The sequence below is a fragment of the Sardina pilchardus genome, chromosome 10 (assembly GCF_963854185.1).
Source record: "Sardina pilchardus chromosome 10, fSarPil1.1, whole genome shotgun sequence".
Lineage (NCBI taxonomy): Eukaryota > Metazoa > Chordata > Actinopteri > Clupeiformes > Clupeidae > Sardina > Sardina pilchardus.
This window is the reverse complement of record NC_085003.1, coordinates 34,188,100-34,213,099: the sequence shown is the minus strand read 5'-3', so window position 1 is coordinate 34,213,099 and position 25,000 is coordinate 34,188,100. Positions and strand designations below refer to the sequence as shown.

Genomic DNA, 25,000 nt, shown 5'->3' with positions numbered 1-25,000 from the left:
CGTCTGCTTGACCAGCTCTGCGTCCATGCCGTGCTGCAGCATGTTGCCGTGGAAACCGCTGAGCAGCTGCAGGACGGAGGCCATGCTGCAGGATTCCGTCTCGTCGTACACGCTGTTGGAGCGCTTGCGCCGCCCTCCTGGCTTCATGCTGGAGATGCCCTGCAGGCTCTCATGCTCCAGCATAGCAGGCACTACACACACACACACACACACACACATGTATACACACACACACACACACACACACACACACACACACACACACACACATAAAGTATGTCTCATTGGATGATCCATCCAAACCTCCAGATTCAGAATGCTCCAGAGAAATGCACCGTACCAATGAGAGGGGTGAGCACGGTCTCCATGACAACAATGAACTGGTGGTAGATCCGGATAGCGAGGTCACTGAAGATCTGCCTGTGCTCTGAAAGGTCAAAGTTCATCAGGCAGTTTTTGTTCTGACGGGGTGTGTTGTGCTTCATGAACTCCTGTGAAGGGAAATACACCATCCAGCTCAAAAGTCCGTCCACACACACACACACACACACACACACACACACCACAATCCCATCCAGCTCAAACGTCTACACACACACACACACACACCACAATCCCCTCCAGCTCAAATGTCCACGGACACCACAGTAGCAGTAAGACAGGTGTGGTAGCAGTGAGACAGGTATCAGTAAGACAGGTGCGGTAGCAGTGAGACAGGTGTGGTATCAGTACGACAGGTGCAGTAGCAGTGAGACAGGTGTGATATCAGTGAGACAGGTGCGGTAGCAGTGAGACAGGTGTGGTATCAGTACAACAGGTGCAGTAGCAGTGAGACAGGTGTGGTAGCAGTGAGACAGGTGCGGTAGCAGTGAGACAGGTGTGGTATCAGTACAACAGGTGCAGTAGCAGTGAGACAGGTGTGGTAGTAGTGAGACAGGTGTGGTAGCAGTGAGACAGGTGTGGTATCAGTACAACAGGTGCAGTAGCAGTGAGACAGGTGTGGTAGCAGTGAGACAGGTGCGGTAGCAGTGAGACAGGTGTGGTATCAGTACAACAGGTGCAGTAGCAGTGAGACAGGTGTGGTAGTAGTGAGACAGGTGTGGTATCAGTGAGACAGGTGCGGTAGCAGTGAGACAGGTGTGGTATCAGTACAACAGGTGCAGTAGCAGTGAGACAGGTGTGGTAGTAGTGAGACAGGTGTGGTATCAGTGAGACAGGTGTGGTAGTAGTGAGACAGGTGTGGTATCAGTACAACAGGTGCAGTAGCAGTGAGACAGGTGTGGTATCAGTGAGACAGGTGCAGTAGCAGTGAGACAGGTGTGGTATCAGTACAACAGGTGCAGTAGCAGTGAGACAGGTGTGGTAGTAGTGAGACAGGTGTGGTATCAGTGAGACAGGTGCAGTAGCAGTGAGACAGGTGTGAGCACTGGGGGCTTCTGTCTCACCTCCTCTCCGCTGTATTGCTTCAGGCAGTTGAGCAGGTGGCAGGTGTTGGACAGCCAGAAGGACAGCGCCTCAAAGTCCTCCTGATGCTCCTGCACACACACACACACACACACACACACACACACACACACACACACACACACACACACACACACACACACACACACACACACACACACACACAGGTGTTAGACAGCAAGATGACCTTCTTGAGGCCGGCGATGTGCGTGTGTGTGTGCGTGCGTGCGTGCGTGCGTCTCACCGTGATGACTTTCTTGAGGCCGGTGATGATGGCGTGCATCAGGGACTTGAGCTTGGCCCCGTCGTTAAGGTAGTCGCCATGACGCACGCACATGAAGAGCAGGTGAGCCGCCAGCCCTGGAAACATGTTCACCACCACACCGCGCGGCCGCAGGTCTGCGTGAGAGTGTGTGTGTGTGTGTGTGTGTGTGTGTGTGTGTGTGTGTGTGTGTGTGAGGGGAGATCAGACAGCAGGGAATCAAGCACAAGCCTGAGCTTCTCTCTACACTGTAACACACCTGGATAGCTCCTTAAACACAACTGGACAACTGAGTGGAAAGTCTTACTTTCCCTTAAACAAACATTTAATCAATAATGTGTCTATCTATCTATCTATCTATCTATCTATCTATGTATTTACCAGGATGAGGTTCTATATGGTTCTAAAGACACAGAGCTGTTCTCCACTAACCCAGGATGAGGTTCTGGATGGTTCTAAAGACACAGAGCTGTTCTCCACTAACCCAGAATGAGGTTCTATATGGTTCTAAAGACACAGAGCTGTTCTCCACTAACCCAGGATGAGGTTCTGGATGGTTCTAAAGATACAGAGCTGTTCTCCACTAACCCAGGATGAGGTTCTAGATGGTTCTAAAGACACAGAGCTGTTCTCCACTAACCCAGGATAAGGTTCTGGATGGTTCTAAAGACACAGAGCTGTTCTCCACTAACCCAGGATGAGGTTCTGGATGGTTCTAAAGATACAGAGCTGTTCTCCACTAACCCAGGATGAGGTTCTAGATGGTTCTAAAGACACAGAGCTGTTCTCCACTAACCCAGGATAAGGTTCTGGATGGTTCTAAAGACACAGAGCTGTTCTCCACTAACCCAGGATGAGGTTCTGGATGGTTCTAAAGATACAGAGCTGTTCTCCACTAACCCAGGATGAGGTTCTGGATGGTTCTAAAGATACAGAGCTGTTCTCCACTAACCCAGGATGAGGTTCTAGATGGTTCTAAAGACACAGAGCTGTTCTCCACTAACCCAGGATAAGGTTCTGGATGGTTCTAAAGACACAGAGCTGTTCTCCACTAACCCAGGATGAGGTTCTGGATGGTTCTAAAGATACAGAGCTGTTCTCCACTAACCCAGGATGAGGTTCTAGATGGTTCTAAAGACACAGAGCTGTTCTCCACTAACCCAGGATAAGGTTCTGGATGGTTCTAAAGACACAGAGCTGTTCTCCACTAACCCAGGATGAGGTTCTGGATGATTTTGGGCTCATCCTCCCGCCGGTACTCCAGCATCCCCAGGTACTCTCTAGGCGCTGCGGGGGCTGCTTTCTGATTGGCTGAAGAGAGAGAATCAAGAATGCATAACACAAACTCAACAGGTAACCTGTATCCCAAAGTGGGTGTGTGTGTTGTGTTGTGTTGTGTTGTGTTGTGTTGTGTTGTGTTGTGTTGTGTTGTGTTGTGTTTGTGTTGTGTTGTGTTGTGTTGTGTTGTGGCGTGTTGTGTTGTGTTGTGGTGTGGTGTGGTGTGTGTGTACCCTTATCTGGAGCCTGTAGAGAGCGTATCTGGTTGTGTGTGTGTGTGTGTGTGTGTGTGTATGTGTACCCTTATCTGGAGCCTGTAGAGAGCGTATCTGGTCCTGCAGCTTCTTAATGAGTCGATCCTTCATGTCCAGCTGCTCCTCCAGACCCTACAGTATATGAGCCAGAAACGTCACTTTCTCACACACACACACACACACACACACACACACACACACACACACACACACACCATGTTCTCTGTAGTGAGTCTGGAGGCCTCTCACAAACACACCCACCCACAAACACACACACACACATACACGCACACACACACACACACATGCATGCACACACACACACACACACACGCACACACACACACACCCACGCACCATGTTGTCTGCGGTGAGCCGGGAGGCCTCCTGCCGGAGTCTGCTCTTGGCCTCCTGCTCGGCCTGCTGCTGCTTGAGTAGCTGCTCCTGCTGCTCCTGCTGCTCCTCTAGCCGAGCCTGCACCTCCTCCAGCTGCTGCTCAAACTGCCTGCACACACACACACACACACACACACACACACACACACGCTAAAAATGCTAAAGGCGCTATAGATGCTAAAGATGCTAACGGTCCTAACGGTGCTGGTGCTTGCAGGAGATCAGAGAGGAGTAGTGACCTACATGCTCTGCTACTGCTAACGGTGCTAAAGGTGTTAAAGGTGCTAACAGTGCTATAGTGCTAAAGGTGCTAACGGTGCTAAAGGTCTTTATGGTGCTTAAGGTGCTAACGGTGCTAAAGTTCCTAACGGTGCTAACGGTGCTAAAGGTGTTAAAGATGCTAAAGGTGTTAAAGGTGCTAACAGTGCTATAGTGCTAAAGTTCCTAACGGTGCTAACGGTGCTAAAGGTGCTAACGGTGCTAAAGGTGTTGAATGTGGTAACAGTGCTATAGTGCTAAAGTTCCTAACGGTGCTATAGTGCTAAAGGTCCTTATGGTGCTAAAGGTGCTAACGGTGCTAATGGTGTTAAGGGTGCTATAGTGCTAAAGGTCCTTATGGTGCTAACAGTGTTAAAGGTCCTAACGGTCCTAACGGTCCTAAAGGTGCTAACGGTGCTAAAGGTGCTAAAGGTGTTAAAGGTGCTAAAGGTGCTAAAGGTCCTAACAGTCCTAAAGGTCCTAACGGTATTAAAGGTGCTAACGGTGCTAAAGGTGCTAATGGTGCTAACCGTGTTAAAGGTGTTAAAGCATAGTGCTAAAGGTCCTAATGGTGCTAAAGGTGCTAACGGTATTAAAGGTGCTAACGGAGCTTACGGTGGATCAGAGAGGGATAGTAACTTGCTGCAGGAGTTTGTGCTGGTGTGTGTGTGTGTGTGTGTGTGTGGATCAGAGAGGTAGTGACCTGCAGCGGGAGCTTTCCTCCTGGAGATCCGCCTGGAGTCTGGATGACACCTCCTCAATGCGCCCTTAAAAAAGGAAAGACAGGACATGTCCCATGATGCATCTGCAGTTCCATAAGCATGGGATTAAACACTCAGACTGATGGAGTGTTTAAATGCGTGTGTGTGTGTGTGTGTGTGTGTGTGTGTGTGTGTGTGTGTGTGTGTACCCATCATCTGACTGGTCTCCTCCTGCTGTTGGATCTCTAACTCCTGCTTCTGTCTGAGCAGCTCACTGACCTGTTGCTTCAGTTCAGGGATCACCTGAGACACACATACACACACACACACACACACACACACACACACACACACACACAATCACAGACAATCACACACATACACACACACACACACTCACACACACACACACACACACAATCACACACACACACACACACACACACACACACACACACACACACACACACACACACACACACACACACACACACACACACACACACACACACACACACACACACACACACACACACACACACAATCACACACACACAAGCAGTATTTATAGACACCAGATAAACAAATGAAATCAGCAGACACATTTGTATCATCAAGACACACACACTTATGGACACATACACACCCACACACGTACACATACAGACACACACCCACCCGCACGTATGCACACATGCACACATGCACGCACGCACGCACACAAACACACACGTAGTTAAATAAACTCTCTGATAAACAGGTCTTTTTAAGGGCTCTTTCGCATCAAGCTACGCAAGCGTTAACGGATCAAGCTACGCAAACGTTAACGGATCAAGCTACGCAAACATTAACGGATCAAGCTACGCAAGCGTTAACGGATTAAGCTACGCAAGCGTTAACGGATCAAGCTACGCAAACGTTAACGGATCAAGCTACGCAAACTTTAACACATCAAGCTACGCAAACATGCACCATGTTCTCAATGTCCTCTGCTGGCCAGCTTTGGTCGAAACGTTGTGTCATTAAATCCCTTCCGGACAGTGTGCGGGTACTTCTTCATTTTTGTGTGTGTGTACCATATTCTTAGTCTCTGTGTGTGTGTGTGTGTGTGTGTGTGTGTGTGTGTGTGTGTGTGTGTGTGTACCATGTTCTTAGTCTCTGTGTGTGTGTGTGTGTGTGTGTGTGTGTGTGTGCGTACCATATTCTTAGTCTCTCTCTGTGTGTGTGTGTGTGTGTGTGTGTGTGTGTGTGTGTGTGTGTACCATATTCTAGTCTCTCTGTGTGTGTGTGTGTGTGTGTGTGTGTGTGTGTGTGTGTGTGTGTGTGTGTGTGTGTGTGTGTGTGTGTGTGTGTGTGTGTGTGCACCATGTTCTCGGCGGTGAGTCGCGCCACCTCCTGGCGGATGTTCTCGTTGACGTCGCTCTTCTCTCGGAAGAGACCCTGCAGCTGCTCGTTCTCCCGCTGCAGGTGCTCCATCTTAAAGCTCAACACCTCCACCTGACTCTCAAAGCCCTCCCTCTGCTCACGCAGCTGCGTCTCCATCACCCTGCACAACAAACAAACAAACAAACAAACAAACAAACAAACACACAACATTTACAAACAGCGCTGATGATAAATCAGAGTACACATCACTTTCACCATGGTAACATGGTCCTGTCGTGGTGGAGGGAGTTTTCCTTGAATTATCAGACATGAGTCAGAATAAGGAAGTGCATGAGAAAAGAGAGACCTTGCTGCCCTCTAGAGGTCAGAATAAGGAAGTGCATGAGAAAACTGCCCTCTAGAGGTCAGAATAAGGAAGTGCATGAGAAAAGAGGGACCTTGCTGCCCTCTAGAGGTCAGAATAAGGAAGTGCATGAGAAAAGAGAGACCTTGCTGCCCTCTATAGGTCAGAATAAGGAAGTGCATGAGAAAAGAGAGACCTGGTTGCCTTCTGGAGGCCATCGAAAGCCAGCAGCAGATTCCCATCCTCCTCTGCGTCATCTGCGGCAGTTAACCTGTGTGGACAGAGACGACAGTGAGCAACCACACCTGTCTCAGGCGCAGGTGAAGCGCTGGACAGTCCCTGTAGACCAGGTGATCTGAACATCTCAGCAAACTCACAAGATGTCTTCACTGCTCCGGTCCCCCAGAAGTTGTCTGATGATCAAGTTCATCTTCACTAAACACAAACATACAAGGATGCAGTACAATAATAGTTGATCTTCACTAAACACAAACATACAAGGATGCAGTACAACAGTTCATCTTCACTAAACACAAACATACAAGGATGCAGTACAATAGTTCCTTCGTAGTTCTCCATAAACTTGTGCAGAAAAAGGGTCTCAAAAAACTCATCACTTAATTGGTAAATAGATTAAGTAAAGTGACAACATCTATAACAAACAGATCAGAAAGGAGAAGGGTGGGATTGAGTGGACACGGCTACCTTTAGCTTGGATTGAGTGAGCACGGCTACCTTTAGCTTGGTGGGGGTGAGTGGACACGGCTATCTTTAGCTTGGTGGGGGTGAGTGGACACGGCTACCTTTAGCTTGGTGGGGGTGAGTGGACACGGCTATCTTTAGCTTGGTGGGGGTGAGTGGACACGGCTACCTTTAGCTTGGATTGAGTGGACACGGCTACCTTTAGCTTGGTGAGGGTGAGTGGACACGGCTACCTTTAGCTTGGATTGAGTGGACACGGCTACCTTTAGCTTGGTGGGGGTGAGTGGATACGGCTACCTTTAGCTTGGATTGATTGGACACGGCTACCTTTAGCTTGGTGAGGGTGAGTGGACACAGCTACCTTTAGCTTGGTGGGGGTGAGGGTGAGTGGACACAGCTACCTTTAGCTTGGTGAGGGTGAGTGGACACGGCTACCTTTAGCTTGGTGGGGGTGAGTGGACACGGCTACCTTTAGCTTGGTGAGGGTGAGTGGACACGGCTACCTTTAGCTTGGTGAGGGTGAGTGGACACGGCTATCTTTAGCTTGGTGGGGGTGAGTGGACACGGCTACCTTTAGCTTGGTGGGGGTGAGTGGACACGGCTACCTTTAGCTTGGATTGAGTGGACACGGCTACCTTTAGCTTGGTGGGGGTGAGTGTACAGGGCTACCTTTAGCTTGGTGGGGGTGAGTGGACACGGCTACCTTTAGCTTGGTGGGGGTGAGTGGACACGGCTACCTTTAGCTTGGTGAGGGTGAGTGGACACGGCTACCTTTAGCTTGGTGGGGGTGAGTGGACACGGCTACCTTTAGCTTGGTGAGGGTGAGTGGACACGGCTACCTTTAGCTTGGTGAGGGTGAGTGGACACGGCTACCTTTAGCTTGGTGAGGGTGAGTGGACACGGCTACCTTTAGCTTGGATTGAGTGGACACGGCTACCTTTAGCTTGGTGGGTTTGCTCTCTCGCTCTCCTCTCCTGCTCATTTTTCTGGGACTGGAGGTTGTGGAGATCTTTCCTCAGCTCAGGCAACACCTAAAAAAAGAATCCATCTTCAGGACTGCCCCACTAACATACAGGCCTTCCAAAAACTACACACACACACACACACACACACACACACACACACACACACACACACACACACACACACACCACACACACACACACACACACTGCCTATACACAGCCTGTCATCAGAGAAACAGAGAGGTGCTACCAGGGGGTCAGGATTTGGAGGGTTAGCTTCAGCCAGTTAGCATGTCATTTGGCCGCCGACATCTTTGAAAAAATGGCGTTCCATGGTTGTACCATATCCGGCACCAGCGCATGCACGAGACAGCTCATGCACGAGCTGTCTCAGCTCATGCACGAGTTTCGATTTCGGCACGAGCGTCCTCGCGCGTCCATGTTGATAACGCATTCTAGAAGACATAAATAAAATGACTGACGACTAGGATTAAGTTACCGATACTTGATGCCTGTGGATTATCATTATACCAGGCGTTGTGAATAAAAGAAAAAAGCAAATGTCGTTCTAATAGGTTACTATTATTTGCATTAGACTATGTATGAGTTGGCAAGGTATGATAAGACATTCTAGGAAATGCGAAGAAATTCTCTAACTAAACCCAATTATTAACCTACTCGCTGTCGTGTAGGCTAGGCTATGAAATCTATTTTAAAACGCTCAGCTGCAGACCTGTAGCCTAGTTCATAACAACGCAGCGTTGGGGGTCACAGCCTACAGTAGATAACGGCAAAAGTTTCCGACAGTGACAGCAGACTTAAAATGCATGCTGCTCGAAACATAGGCCTAACACATGGATGCGCGCTTCTACCGGTAAGCCTATAATATGCGTTGGCTTCATTTCGTCTGTCTACAAATGTAGGTTTAAACTGCAAATTCACACTGGGTGCAGCACAAATAGCATATCTGGTATCCACACGTTTCTTACATCCCATGTCTACTTATTAAGAGTCATTTTCGTCGGGTAGGCAGCCTTTTGCGCACATAACGGCTCAGTTCAAAGCATTACATGTGGGGATCACATTTATGTGTATGCTAAGTGAATTCTTGCTCAATATTGACTCGCCATGTTTATTATCATGACATATGAATATCACATGATAGGATTTCGAGACAAGGGGCAAACTTCTCCACCACCATCCCAACTCAAATAATTAAATACATTTGCGCCTGTAACGATAGGAGCGCGTTCACAAATACCTTCTCTCACTCTCCAATCTTCATCAACGATGTACCTATGTTGTCTCGTTGTAACGTGGAACCTAATTGGCTCATTCTAGCTGGTGACGGAAATGGACACCCATGGAACGCCATTTTCTCAAAGATGGCTGCGGCCAATTTCAAACTTTTTTGGCTGAAGTAGCTAGCCTAGCATCGGCCATTGAAATGAATGGGGGCGGGACTTAGTCCCTCTCTCCAGTTCTTATAATACCTCCATGGGTGCTACTTTGATGTTTGGTGAGATGGCAGAACCAGTGAGGTGCTACCTTGATGTATTTGGTGAGATGGCTAAACCAATGAGGTGCTACCTTGATGTGTTTGGTGAGATGGCTGAGCCAATGAGGTACTACCTTGATGTATTTGGTGAGATGGCTGAGCCAATGAGGTGCTACCTTGATGTATTTGGTGAGATGGCTGAACCAATGAGGTGCTGATGTGTGTGGTGAGGTGCTACCTTGATGTGTTTGGTGAGATGGCTGAACCAATGAGGTGCTACCATGATGTGTTTGGTGAGATGGCTGAGCCAATGAGGTGCTACCTTGATGTGTCTGGTGAGGTGCTACCTTGATGTGTTTGGTGAGATGGCTGAGCCAATGAGGTGCTACCTTGATGTGTTTGGTGAGATGGCTGAGCCAATGAGGTGCTACCTTGATGTATTTGGTGAGATGGCTGAACCAATGAGGTGCTGATGTGCGTGGTGAGGTGCTACCTTGATGTGCTTGGTGAGATGGCTGAGCCAATGAGGTGCTACCTTGATGTGCTTGGTGAGATGGCTGAGCCAATGAGGTGCTACCTTGATGTGTTTGGTGAGATGGCTGAGCCAATGAGGTGCTACCTTGATGTGTCTGGTGAGAGGGCTGAACCAAAGAGGTGCTGATGTGTCTGGTGAGGTGCTACCTTGATGTGTTTGGTGAGATGGCTGAGCCAATGAGGTGCTACCTTGATGTATTTGGTGAGATGGCTGAGCCAATGAGGTGCTACCTTGATGTGTCTGGTGAGGTGCTACCTTGATGTGCTTGGTGAGCTGCGCGATCTGCTCCTGCAGCTCCGTGTTCTGGTGGTTCTCCTCCTCCAGCTGCATCTGCAGCCGCAGCTTCTCCTCCCGCAGCTGCCGGTTCTCCAGCTGCAGAACCTCCACCTCCCGGCACGAGTCCTCCCTCTGGTTCTCCAGATTGTTCTCCGCGATCCTGAGGGGCAAAGTGAAGGACACTCTTCAGGGGGGGGCGCGCTGAGGCCAGTGTGCTGACCAGAGGACTGACCAATGATGAGGGTCTATAGCCAGAGGACTGACCAATGATGAGGGTCTATAGCCAGTGAGGGTCTATAGCCAGAGGACTGACCAATGATGAGGGTCTACGGCCAGAGGACTGACCAATGATGAGGGTCTATGGCCAGAGGACTGACCAATGATGAGGGTCTATGGCCAGAGGACTGACCAATGATGAGGGTCTATGGCCAGAGGACTGACCAATGATGAGGGTCTATAGCCAGAGGACTGACCAATGATGAGGGTCTATAGCCAGAGGACTGACCAATGATGAGGGTCTATAGCCAGAGGACTGACCAATGATGAGGGTCTATGGCCAGAGGACTGACCAATGATGAGGGTCTATGGCCAGAGGACTGACCAATGATGAGGGTCTACGGCCAGTGGACTGACCAATGATGAGGGTCTACGGCCAGAGGACTGACCAATGATGAGGGTCTACGGCCAGAGGACTGACCAATGATGAGGGTCTATGGCCAGTGTGCTGACCAATGATGAGGGTCTATGGCCAGAGGACTGACCAATGATGAGGGTCTATAGCCAGAGGACTGACCAATGATGAGGGTCTATGGCCAGAGGACTGACCAATGATGAGGGTCTATGGCCAGAGGCGCACATCCCGGTTCCAGAAAGTAGAGGTCCTGCCAGATATTCTTTCTACCTGTGCACTTAACACAGGTGATACCACTGATGATCTGGTCTACTGTACCTGGCTGCTAATTAGGATGAGCTGGTTTACTAAATGGTTGGATCAGATACTTGGCAAGACTTGTACTCTCTGCACCTGGGATGTCTATGTCTGTCTATAGCATCTGGGCCCAATGATGAAGAGGGTCAATACTGTCGTAGCTCATGTGGACCCAATGGGAGTCTATGGCGGGTCATGGGGCGCTGGTAGTATAGTGATTAAGCAGCTCATCTGGGCCAATGGGGCGGTAAGCAGCTCATCTGGGCCAATGGTCACTTACTTCCTTCTCCTCTCCTCCTTCTCCAGGTCCTCCTGCAGTCTCCTCTGCAGCTCACTGAAGTTCTCTTCAGACGGACACACACACGGAGAGGGTCACAGACACAGACACGGAGAGGGTCACAGACACAGACAGAGAGGGGGGTACAGACAGAGACACGGAGAGGGTCACAGACAGAGACAGAGAGAGACAGAGAGAGGGTCACAGACAGAGACAGAGAGGGGGGTACAGACAGAGACACGGAGAGGGGGGTACAGACAGAGACAGAGAGAGGGTCACAGACAGAGACAGAGAGAGACAGAGAGGGTCACAGACAGAGACAGAGAGAGGGGTACAGACAGAGACAGAGAGAGACAGAGAGGGTCACAGACAGAGACAGAGAGAGGGGTACAGACAGAGACGGAGAGGGTTACAGACAGGCCTCAGTGCAAACCCAACTCATCCACCCAAGACATCTTAACCCGCACCTCTCATCTGCTTAACGCTCTCCGCCATCTTGGCAAAAACCCAAAACCCAACCTACCCACCCACCTACCCAACCCAAAACCCAACCTACCCACCCACCCACCCAACCTACCCACCCACCTACCCAACCCAAAACCCAACCTACCCACCCACCCAACCCAACCCAACCCAACCCAAAACCCGACCTACCCACCCACCTACCCAACTCAAAACCCAACCTACCCACCCACCCACCCAACCTACCCACCCACCTACTCAACCCAAAACCCAACCTACCCACCCACCCACCCAACCTACCCACCCACCTACTCAACCCAAAACCCAACCTACCCACCCAACCCAAAACCCAACCTACCTACCCACCTACCCAACCCAAAACCCAACCTACCCACCCAACCCAAAACCCAACCGAACCACCCACCCACCCAACCCAAAACCCAACCCAACCCACCCACCCACCCAACCCAAAACCCAACCTACCCACCCAAACCCACTCACCCAACCCAAAACCCAAAACTACCCCCCCAACCCAAACCCAAAACCCAACCCAACCCAACCCAACCCAACCCAACCCAAAACCCAAACCCAAACCCACCCAATCCAAAACCCAAAACTACCCCCCCAACCCAAACCCAAAACTACCCCCCCAACCCAAAATCCAAACCCAAACCCACCCCCCCAAGCCCAAGAGTCCCCAGCAGCACCTGCCATCTCCTGAGTGCTCTCGGCCATCTTGGCCTCCACGCTCTTCTTCTCCGCCTCCAGAGCAGCTTTCTGAGCCTGCAGCTGGGTGATCATCTGAGGGACACACACACACCGGCGCCACGTCATCTCATCTCACTGCACATGTGCACACACACACACCAGCATCATCTCATCTCACTGCACACACACACACACCAGCGCCATCTCATCTCACTGCACACACACACCAGCATCATCTCATCTCACTGCACATGTGCACACACACACACCAGCATCATCTCATCTCACTGCACATGTGCACACACACACACCAGCATCATCTCATCTCACTGCACACACACACACCAGCACCATCTCATCTCACTGCACATGTGCACACACACACACCAGCACCATCTCATCTCACTGCACATGTGCACACACACACACCAGCACCATCTCATCTCACTGCACATGTGCAGACACACACACACCATCTCATCTCACTGCACATGTGCACACACACACACCATCTCATCTCACTGCACACACACACACACACCAGCATCATCTCATCTCACTGCACATGTGCAGACACACACACCATCTCATCTCACTGCACATGTGCACACACACACACACCAGTCCAGCACCATCTCATCTCACTGCACACACACACACACACCAGCGCCATCTCATCTCACTGCACATGTGCACACACACACACCAGCACCATCTCATCTCACTGCACACACACACACACACCAGCGCCATCTCATCTCACTGCACACACACACACACACCAGCACCATCTCATCTCACTGCACATGTGCACACACACACACCAGCACCATCTCATCTCACTGCACATGTGCACACACACACACCAGCACCATCTCATCTCACTGCACACACACACACACACCAGCGCCATCTCATCTCACTGCACACACACACACACACCAGCACCATCTCATCTCACTGCACATGTGCACACACACACCAGCGCCATGTCATCTCATCTCACTGCACATGTGCACACACACACACACCATCTCATCTCACTGCACATGTGCACACACACACACCAGCACCATCTCATCTCACTGCACATGTGCACACACACACACCAGCACCATCTCATCTCACTGCACACTGTATGCCCAGTGCTGAACTATGCACCTGCAGTATGTACTGATATCTGGGGAAATTAAATTCATTTCAATTTCAACTCAATGGCCACATCAGTACCAAATCAATGCAGCATCAGGGCCAAATCAGGGCCATATCAGGGTCAAACCAGGGCAATCTTAGGACAGAACCAGGGCAATGTCAGGACCGTATCGAGGGGTGTATCGGGGGGCGTGGCTCATGCTCATAGCACTACTGATCTGATTGGCTCATGCTCATTGCACTACTAACCTGATTGGCCGTATCGGGGGGCGTGGCCATACTCATAGCACTACTGATCTGATTGGCTCATGCTCATTGCACTACTAACCTGATTGGCCGTATCGGGGGGCGTGGCCATACTCATAGCACTACTGATCTGATTGGCTCATGCTCATTGCACTACTGACCTGATTGGCTGCCTCCTTGTTCCTCTTCTCCTGCTTCTCTACGGACACTCTGTCATTGGCCGATTTGCTCAGCTCCGCCTCCAGCGCTTGCAGCTTGTCCAATCCCTGAGAGTGGGCGTTGGCCAGGCCTGTCAGCCTCTCCATCAGGCCACGGTTCTCTTTACCCTGATTGGAGGAACACACAACATCTCAGCCAATCAGCAGGAGACGCGGACAATGCTATAGCGAGAGCATTATTCATGATATAGTATTATGTGGAACCAGGAACAGCATTATATAGCATATATAGCATATATAGCATTATAGAGCATTATAGAGCATTATATAGCATTATATAGCATTATAGAGGATCATATAACTGAGCCAGGAACAGTACAGGGAGTTTTTCATTATACAACATTATACTTCATTATATAGCATTATATAGCATATATAGCATTATAGAGCATTATAGAGCATTATAGAGGATCATATAACTGAGCCAGGAACAGTACAGGGAGTTTTTCATTATTCATTATATAGCATTATATAGCATATATAGCATTATAGAGCATTATAGAGCATTATAGAGGATCATATAACTGAGCCAGGAACAGTACAGGGAGTTTTTCATTATACAACATTATACTTCATTATACAACATTATACTTCATTATATAGCATTATATAGCATATATAGCATTATAGAGCATTATAGAGCATTATAGAGGATCATATAACTGAGCCAGGAACAGTACAGGGAGTTTTTCATTATACAACATTATACTTCATTATATAGCATTATATAGCATATATAGCATTATAGAGGATTATAGAGCATTAAAGAGGATTATAGAGGATCATATAACTGAGCCAGGAACAGTACAGGGAGTTTTTCATTATTCATTATATAGCATTATATAGCATATATAGCATTATAGAGCATTATAGAGCATTATAGAGCATTATAGAGGATCATATAACTGAGCCAGGCACAGGCAAGTGAGTGAATATCCAGCACCTCCTCTTTCTGCAGTAGGAGTGTGTGTGTGTGTGTGTGTACCTGATCCTCCTCTCTAGAGTAGAAGTATGTGTGTGTGTGTGTGTGTGTGTGTGTGTGTGTGTGTGTGTGTGTGTGTGTGTGTGTGTGTGTGTGTGTGTGTGTGTACCTGATCCTCCTCTCTAGAGTAGAAGTATGTGTGTGTGTGTGTGTGTGTGTGTGTGTGTGTGTGTGTGTGTGTGTGTGTATATGTGTGTGTGTGTGTGTGTGTGTGTGTGTGTGTGTGTGTGTGTGTGTGTGTGTGTGTGTGTGTGTGTGTGTGTACCTGCTCCTCGAGCTTCTTCCTGAGCTGCTGCACACGGTAGGAGAGCTGCACGTGTGTGTGTGTGTGTGTGTGTGTGTGTGTGTGTGTGTGTGTGTGTGTGTGTGTGTGTGTGTGTGTACCTGCTCCTCCAGTTTCTTCCTGAGCTGCTGCACACGGTAGGAGAGCTGCACGTTGAGCACGAGGCGCCGCATGCTCTGGAACCTCCGCCGGACCAACCAGGCGCGAGCGTACTTCTGCAGAACCAACGCCTTCTGCTCACACACCATCTACACACACACACACACACACACACACACACACACACACACACACACACACACACACACACACACACACACACACACACACACACACACACACACACACACACACACACACACACACACACACACACACACACACACACACACACACACACACACAGAGTTACACAACCAGGCCCGCGCGTACTTCTGGAGGACCAATGGCGTCTGCTCCTACACCATTACACCATCTACACACACACTCACATTTGTAATCTCATCTAAAAGCACCTTTTTGTACACACACACAAACACACACACACACACACCTTTTTGTGGCGCTTGCGAGCAAGCCATCCCCTGATGTAGGCCTGAATGGTCACCGTGGCAACCAAGACAAGCTTGTAGACCCTTCGCACTAGGTAACCACGGCAATGCTTCTGGATGACCACTGCAGCCCAACCTCGTTTGAGCGCCTCGGCCGTCACCGTTTGCCTGCGACAGAGAATAGACCAATCACTGACCACTTCAGAGAATAGACCAATCACTGATCACTTCAGAGAACAGACCAATTACTGATCACTTCAGAGAACAGACCAATTACTGATCACTTCAGAGAAATAGACCAATGACTGATCGCTTCAGAGAATAGACCAATGACTGATCGCTTCAGAGAATAGACCAATCATGAATGATTTGGAGTTAACATTCCAATCTAACAGTAATTGCATTGATGCCTTCATCAAACTCAGGCCCAGTTAATGTCAGGTCTTGTTGGCTGAGAACTACCCAGCAGACCGTTTGGGAATGTCTGCAAACGCTCGCTGAAAACTTAAGGCTAACGGAAAACTGTTCGCCTATGTTAGCGAATTTGAATGATGCATCTCTGACCCCGCGCCCCCGTGCCCAGGTCAGACCTGATTGACCTCTGACCCCTAATGTACTGCTGCAGGGGTCAGACCTGATTGACCTCTGACCCCTGATGTACTGCTGCAGGGTGCAGGCCGCGCTCCTCAACCGCAGGAACCGGCGCCTCTGGCTCCACCCCCTCACGCGTGATTGGATGGTGACGCACGCCGCCCTCAGGCGGTCCAGCCGCAGCTTCTCCAGGTACGCCACCTGCCCCGCCCGGAAGAAGATCTTGGTGCGGCCGAACTTGTACTGGTCAGAGTCCTGCGGCCGAGAGAGAGGACGAGGAGGCGGCATTAAGACCCAGCGGCACACAGACATGCTGGGTGGAGACCCCTAGACTACTGAACACACAGTGAACACTACTGACTAATGAACACAGTGAACACTACTGACTACTGAACACACAGTGAACACTACTGACTAATGAACACACAGTGAACACTACTGACTAATGAACACACAGTGAACACTACTGACATGCTGAACACACAGTGAACACTACTGACTACTAAACACACAGTGAACACTACTGACTACTGAACACACAGTGAACACTACTGACTAATGAACACATAGTGAACACTACTGACATGCTGAACACACAGTGAACACTACTGACTAATGAACACATAGTGAACACTACTGACTAATGAACACACAGTGAGCACTATTGACTACTGAACACACAGTGAACACTACTGACTAATGAACACACAGTGAGCACTATTGACTACTGAACACATAGTGAACACTACTGACATGCTGAACACACAGTGAACACTACTGACTAATGAACTCACAGTGAACACTACTGACTACTGGACACACAGTGAACACTACTGACTACTGAACACAGTGAACACTACTGACTACTGAACACACAGTGAACACTACTGACTACTGAACACACAGTGAACACTACTGACTACTGAACACACAGTGAACACTACTGACTACTGAACACAGGGAACACTACTGACTACTAAACACACACAGTGAACACTACTGACTACTGAACACACAGCGAACACTACTGACTACTGAACACACACAGTGAACACTATTGACTACTGAACACATAGTGAACACTACTGACATGCTGAACACACAGTGAACACTACTGACTAATGAAAACAGTGATCACTACTGACATGCTGAACACACAGTGAACACTACTGACCTGACTACTGAACACACACAGTGAACACTACTGACATGCTGAACACACAGTGAACACTACTGACTAATGAACACACAGTGAACACTACTGACTACTGAACACACACAGTGAACACTACTGACTACTGAACACACAGTGAACACTACTGACTAATGAACACACAGTGAACACTACTGACATGCTGAACACATAGTGAACACTACTGACATGCTGAACACACAGTGAACACTACTGACTACTGAACACACAGTGAACACTACTGACTACTAAACACACAGTGAACACTACTGACATGCTGAACACAGTGAACACTACTGACTAATGAACACACAGTGAACACTGACTACTGAACACAGTGAACACTACTGACTAATGAACACACAGTGAACACTAATGACATGCAGAACGACTACTGACATGCTGAACACCGTATATAGCAAAATAAACGCACTCTCGAATAAATCTTGGTATTTTATTGACTTGAAAGCATGAACCAAGACGGACGCGTTTCGGCTAACAGCCGTCCTCAGCGTCTTGGGGAGGATAGGGCAGGTGTAACTAATAACAGGTACAGATAGGCTACATCACCAAATTGCCAATTAGGCGCACACAGTCATAGCAAACATTCTGAATTGTATCAATAATGTGCCTAAATAGGACAATATGCAAGTCAACAATTATACAAAATAGAGAAAAAAAAAAATTTTAAATTAAAAAAATAGCAAAATATATTGCAAAACATGAAATGGCAAACTCAGAGGAAGCACTGTAGGGCCAGTTCTTCATTAAGGCCACCAGGTTGGACTGTCTGCAGTTCATGAATCCAAAAGGCCTCTCTCTGAAGCAGGAGACGCCCCCTATCTCCACCCCTCCTAGGCTTATGTACAAGTTCAATGCCCTGAAATTTCAGCATACAAATATCATGATTATTGTTATTAAAATGTCTTGCCACTGGGGATTTTTCATCTTTATTTCGTATGTTACTTTTGTGTTCAGTGACACGTGTACGAAGTTCTCTAGTGGTTTTCCCTACATAACAGAAGCCACACGGGCACTTCAACAGGTAAACGACAAAGGACGTCCGACAGGATATTCTCCCTCTCACGGAGAATTTCCTGCCGGTGCGTGGATGTACAAATGTGTCTCCTTTTATCATTGCATTGCAATTGACACAGTTACGGCAGGGAAAATTGCCAGGGGGGAGATTAGAGAGCCAATTGGAGGATGCAGTGTGCACGTCAGCTTTGACCAATGCATCTCTCAAATTTCGGGACCTTTTATAGGCGAAACGAGGAGTATAATTGAAGGACTGGCCTATCTGTGGGTCACTAGACAGAACATGCCAATGTTTTTTAACAATTGATTTGATATTGCTAGAAAACGGAGAAAAAGTATTAACGAAGACCAGCTGCGGCGCCTCCTTAGTCCTAGCTTTCTTCTCCAGAAGAGTTTTGCGCGCAGAGCTGCAGGCTTTTTGTAAACAGGAATCTAAATTTGTTTTTGCATAACCCTTTTCAAGGAAACGATCATAAACAATTTTGGCTTGGGTTTCAAAATCCTCATCAGTGTCGCATATTCTGCGAACACGTAAAAATTGGCTGTAAGGGAGACTTCTCTTCATGGGGGGTGGATGATAGCTACTAGAGAGTAAAAAGCTATTTCGGTCAGTGACCTTGCGAAAAACTGTCGTTGTTAGAGTCTTCCCTACTTTCTGAACTTCAACATCCAAAAATGATATTTTGTCCATGCTGAATTCAAGGGAAAATTTGATAGAACTAAGTCTTGAATTTAAATACGTATGGAGCTGAAGCAGAGGCTCAACCGTCCCACTGAAAACAAAGAATATATCGTCTATGAATCGGAACCAACATTTAATACATTGACCAAACTCATTGTCTTTATAAACAAAGTCACTTTCGAATTTCCCCATGAACAAGTTCGCATAATTGGGGGCGAAGGGAGAACCCATGGCTGTGCCCTTAATTTGATGGTAAAAGGTCTCTTCGAATCTAAAGTAATTCATTGTCAAAACTATATGTGCCATTTCCCAAAGAGATTTAGTTGAAGGCTGATCATGTTCTCTGCATGCAAGATAACTCTCTAAAGCACATAGGCCTAGATCATGGGGAATGTTGGTATATAGACTGGTCACATCCATCGTACACAACAAGTCATTCTCAGATATCACGACATTTTGCAATTTATTCAGAAAATCAGTCGTATCCTGTAAATAAGATGGTAAGGTTGAGACTAATGATTTAATATGACAGTCCACAAACTGCGAGATGGGTTCAGTTAATGACTGGCAGCCCGCTACAATAGGGCGACCAGGAACCAAGTCTTCAAACTTCTTATGTATCTTAGGCAGTGTGTAAAAAGTCGGCCGCACAGGGTGTTCTTGATGCAGAAAGTCATGTTCTTCTTTAGTGATGTCACCATTCGTTAAAGCGGTATGAAGAGTGCTCTTTATTCTGCTCTGAAACCGTATTGTGGGGTCGCTGGTCAGCGGAGAGTAGAATTCTACATCATTGAGCTGCCTCAATGCTGAACACCGTGAACACTACTGACATGCTGAACACATAGTGAACACTACTGACTAATGAACACAGTGAACACTACTGACTACTGAACACATAGTGATCACTACTGACTAATGAACACAGTGAACACTACTGACATGCTGGGTACTGAACACACAGTGAACACTACTGACATCTGAACTAGACAACAGACAAAACCGCTAATCACTAGTCTGTGTTGATGTCCATATTGTAAAAGTACAGACATGCAGTTTAGGAAGATAAAATGCACAAACATTGTACACATTTGGGTATGAGAGACAGCGCAGAGACAGGTGTGCTTGAAAACTAGAATCTGTATCGAGCTGAGAGAGAAATGAGCACAGGGAATGTGGACGATCCTGACACGACACTGATGTGGGAGGAGCAGGGAGGGGTGGAGAAGAGGAGAGGAGCGGTGGAGGAGAGGAGGAAGAGAGGACATTAAGCAGTGCATGACAGCACAGAGAGAATGAGTGACAGAGAGGGGGAGGCGTGGGACAAGAGAGGGGGGGGAGAAACGGATGAGTGAGCACGAAGAATGAAGAAAGAGGACAGAGAGATGGAGTGATTACAGAGACGGATGAATGAACAGGGGAGTAGATGAGGGGAGGGAGGAGGACAGAGGAGTGGGAGAGGAACACAGAAGTGTAGTGCAAAGAGGAGGAGGAGAAGAAGGGAGGAGAGCTGTAGAGTGTAGAGCAGAGAGGAGGGGAGAAGAAAAGAGGAGAGGAGGAGGTCAGGAGAGATGATAGGAGAAGAGAAGATGGGATCAGAGAACAGAGGACATGACAGGAGAGAGGAGGAGAAGAGAGGAGGAGAGGAGAAGAGAAGATGGGATCAGAGAACAGAGGACATGACAGGAGAGAGGAGGAGAAGAGAGGAGGAGAGGAGGAGAGGAGGAGAGGATGGGAGCTGAGAACAGAGGACATGACAGGAGAGAGGAGGAGAAGAGAGGAGGAGAGGAGGAGAGGAGGAGAGGATGGGAGCTGAGAACAGAGGACATGACAGGAGAGAGAAGAGAGAGGAGGAGAGGGGAGGAGAGGAGAGGAGGAGAGGAGGAGAGGAGGAGAGGAGGAGAGGATGGGAGCTGAGAACAGATGACATGACAGGAGAGAGGAGGAGAAGAGAGGAGGAGAGGGGAGGAAAGGAGGAGAGGATGGGAGCAGAGAACACAGGACATGACAGGAGAGAGGAGGAGAGGGGAGGAGAGGAGGAGAAGGTGGCGGGTCCTTACAGGAATGAGTCTCTGGAGAACAGACTTGCATGTTTGTTTCTTGTCGTTGAGAACCAGCTCCGCCTGTGTCATCAGGATGCTGTAGCGACTGTAGAACTCGATGTAGGTCCACCTGAGACCATAACACATGAGACCATAACACATGAGACCATAACACATGAGACCATAACACATGAGACCACAACACATGAGACCATAACACATGAGACCATAACACATGAGACCACAACACATGAGACCATAACACATGAGACCACAACACATGAGACCATAACACATCCATACAGAAACAACCAAGGCCAGCAATCATAAAGCCCACATGCACACACCTCCTAATGGCATACTGTACTACAAACATCCAGCAGTACTTGAATGATGAATGAACTCAGTACAGTAAGAATAACGGAGAGAATGATCTCATCCTTCTGAACCTCACCTATGCTGATACAGACCAGCTCACATGTATTGATCAAGTTAAATTACTCAAGTCACACTGTATTAGTCCTGTAGGAAATTTGTTCTCTGCATTTCACCCATCAGGGAGTAGTGGCACACATTCATACACACTGATCTAGAAGCTCTAGTATAGTCTACACTGATCTATAGTCTACACTGATCTAGATGCTACAGTAGTCTACACTGATCTAGATGCTAAAGTATAGTCTACACTGATCTAGTCTACACTGATCTAGATGCTACAGTATAGTCTACACTGATCTAGATGCTACAGTATAGTCTACACTGATCTATAGTCTACACTGATCTAGATGCTACAGTATAGTCTACACTGATCTAGAAGCTACAGTATAGTCTACACTGATCTAGATGCTACAGTATAGTCTACAGTGATCTAGATGCTACAGTATAGTCTACACTGATCTATAGTCTACACTGATCTAGAAGCTACAGTATAGTCTACACTGATCTAGATGCTACAGTATAGTCTACACTGATCTAGAAGCTCTAGTATAGTCTACACTGATCTAGAAGCTCTAGTATAGTCTACACTGATCTAGATGCTACAGTATAGTCTACACTGATCTAGATGCTACAGTATAGTCTACACTGATCTAGATGCTACAGTATAGTCTACACTGATCTAGAAGCTCTAGTATAGTCTACACTGATCTAGAAGCTCTAGTATAGTCTACACTGATCTAGAAGCTCTAGTATAGTCTACACTGATCTAGATGCTCTAGTATAGTCTACACCAGGGGTCGGCAATTAAGTTTGGCCTCGGGCCAGATATTTTCCAAGCCATTACATAGCGGGCCACAAGTTCACAACCAAAACAATGGCTAATTTAATTAATTAATATCGGAGGAGGTAAAAATGATAGGCGCTCTTGAATGACAGAGCAGAGACATTCAAGCAGGCTGATGTAGGTTAAATTTGTCGACTGGTCATTGGGGGCGCTATTATATGCCTGTGTCTTTAAAAAATAAAAATAAAAACCACCAGAAAAACATTTCCACGCGTTGCTGTTAGCTGTCAAAAAAATGGCACTATGAAAAAATCTGAAGAGAAAAGTTAACAGCGAAAACAGGATCTTTAATGATGAATAGACAGAGAACTATTCATCCTCCCTAATATGTATTAATGCAAAGCCCACATGCCTGATCTGTAACAACTAACGAGGGTGTCTCTGCATACAAAGAGTAGCCTGCAAGACGGCACCACGAAACTAAGCATGCTAATTTAAAGGTTGCGTTCCTAAATAACACGCACGCTATGTTTGAAACTCGTGTTTTACTTTTCGCAGTTCTATGTGCGTAAATTGCCTGTTTGATGTCAGGCCTGTTTAAAAGAAGTCGTGTTTTAATTATCACCATAAGCCTATGTCCGTTGTTTGAATGACAACATGTGTTCTAGGGACTAGCTTGGAATTTGAGAACCAGCGCTGTCCACTGACTTCATTTGTTTTTGCATGTTGTGCGTTAACGCTGCACCTCGCTGCGTGCTTCTTCACTCGTATTCAGATGAAACAAATATCTACGCATTTAGATTGATTGAAATTCTTCTGTTCTGGAAAGTTACGTTTCAAAATAAAGAGCATGTTTGAGACTGGCAGTCCGATTTTTAAAAAAGTTTTTTTTTTTTTCATTCTCTGGTTCAAAAGATCTCACGGGCCAGATGTTTTTGCTTGCGGGCCGCATCTGGCCCGCGGGCCGCCTATTGCCGACCACTGGTCTACACTGATCTAGTCTACACTGATCTAGATGCTACAGTATAGTCTACACTGATCTAGATGCTACAGTATAGTCTACACTGATCTAGATGCTACAGTATAGTCTACACTGATCTAGATGCTAAAGTATAGTCTACTCTACACTGATCTAGTCTACACTGATCTAGAAGCTACAGTATAGTCTACACTGATCTATAGTCTACACTGATCTAGAAGCTACAGTATAGTCTACACTGATCTAGATGCTAAAGTATAGTCTACTCTACACTGATCTAGAAGCTACAGTATAGTCTACACTGATCTAGATGCTACAGTATAGTCTACACTGATCTACAGTGATCTACTCTGCATACATTCTAGTGAATGCCAATGCACTTTTCAAACTTTTAACCCCTTAATGGATGGGTTGGCTGTAAACTGAATTGCTCCTCGGGGACTAATAAAGCTTTCTGAATCTGAATCTGAATCTGAATCTGAATCTGAATCTGAATCTGAATCTGAATCTGATCTAGGGCACTGCCGTGGGCAGTATTAATCACCTGTGTTGATCTAGATGGGCACTAGATGGGCACTAGATGGGCACTGGTGTGGGCACTAGATGGGCACTAGATGGGCACTGGTGTGGGCACTGGTGTGGGCACTAGATGGGCACTGGTGTGGGCACTAGATGGGCACTAGATGGGCACTGGTGTGGGCACTAGATGGGCACTGGTGTGGGCACTAGATGGGCACTAGATGGGCACTGGTGTGGGCACTAGATGGGCACTGGTGTGGGCACTAGATGGGCACTAGATGGGCACTGGTGTGGGCACTAGATGGGCACTGGTGTGGGCACTAGATGGGCACTAGATGGGCACTGGTGTGGGCACTAGATGGGCACTGGTGTGGGCACTAGATGGGCACTAGATGGGCACTGGTGTGGGCACTAGATGGGCACTAGATGGGCACTGGCATGGGCACTGGTGTGGGCATCTCACCTGGACGGGTAGCTCTGGGCGCTGATGTGGACCGTCTCTAGAACCCCACAGGCTCGGAGCTGCTGGACCACACGCTTGGAGTCGTACCTGAGGAGAGGGGGAGAGAAGAGAGAGGGGAGAGAAAGAGAGAGGGGAGAGAAAGAGAGAGGG

At 47.9% G+C, this 25,000-nt stretch overlaps 1 protein-coding gene across 1 annotated transcript in view; it reads right to left on the bottom strand.

The window, feature by feature from the left end:
• myo5c (myosin VC) overlaps positions 1–25,000 on the bottom strand; it is a 51,082-nt gene that overhangs the window by 3,304 nt on the left and 22,778 nt on the right. The window contains exons 17-38 of the mRNA XM_062548064.1: positions 24,851–24,937; positions 21,686–21,797; positions 16,760–16,971; positions 16,128–16,293; positions 15,676–15,822; positions 14,253–14,417; positions 12,693–12,786; positions 11,527–11,590; positions 10,298–10,478; positions 7,982–8,075; positions 6,720–6,777; positions 6,539–6,613; positions 5,979–6,159; positions 4,823–4,916; positions 4,616–4,679; positions 3,616–3,763; positions 3,306–3,390; positions 2,939–3,037; positions 1,709–1,863; positions 1,446–1,535; positions 341–491; positions 1–191 (exon numbers count right to left, since the gene is read on the bottom strand). The exon at positions 1–191 is cut by the window's left edge and continues 95 nt beyond it. Of these exons, the coding sequence (XP_062404048.1) occupies positions 1–191; positions 341–491; positions 1,446–1,535; positions 1,709–1,863; positions 2,939–3,037; positions 3,306–3,390; positions 3,616–3,763; positions 4,616–4,679; positions 4,823–4,916; positions 5,979–6,159; positions 6,539–6,613; positions 6,720–6,777; positions 7,982–8,075; positions 10,298–10,478; positions 11,527–11,590; positions 12,693–12,786; positions 14,253–14,417; positions 15,676–15,822; positions 16,128–16,293; positions 16,760–16,971; positions 21,686–21,797; positions 24,851–24,937 (2,713 nt within the window). The remainder of the gene's footprint in view (positions 192–340; positions 492–1,445; positions 1,536–1,708; positions 1,864–2,938; positions 3,038–3,305; positions 3,391–3,615; positions 3,764–4,615; positions 4,680–4,822; positions 4,917–5,978; positions 6,160–6,538; positions 6,614–6,719; positions 6,778–7,981; positions 8,076–10,297; positions 10,479–11,526; positions 11,591–12,692; positions 12,787–14,252; positions 14,418–15,675; positions 15,823–16,127; positions 16,294–16,759; positions 16,972–21,685; positions 21,798–24,850; positions 24,938–25,000) is intronic.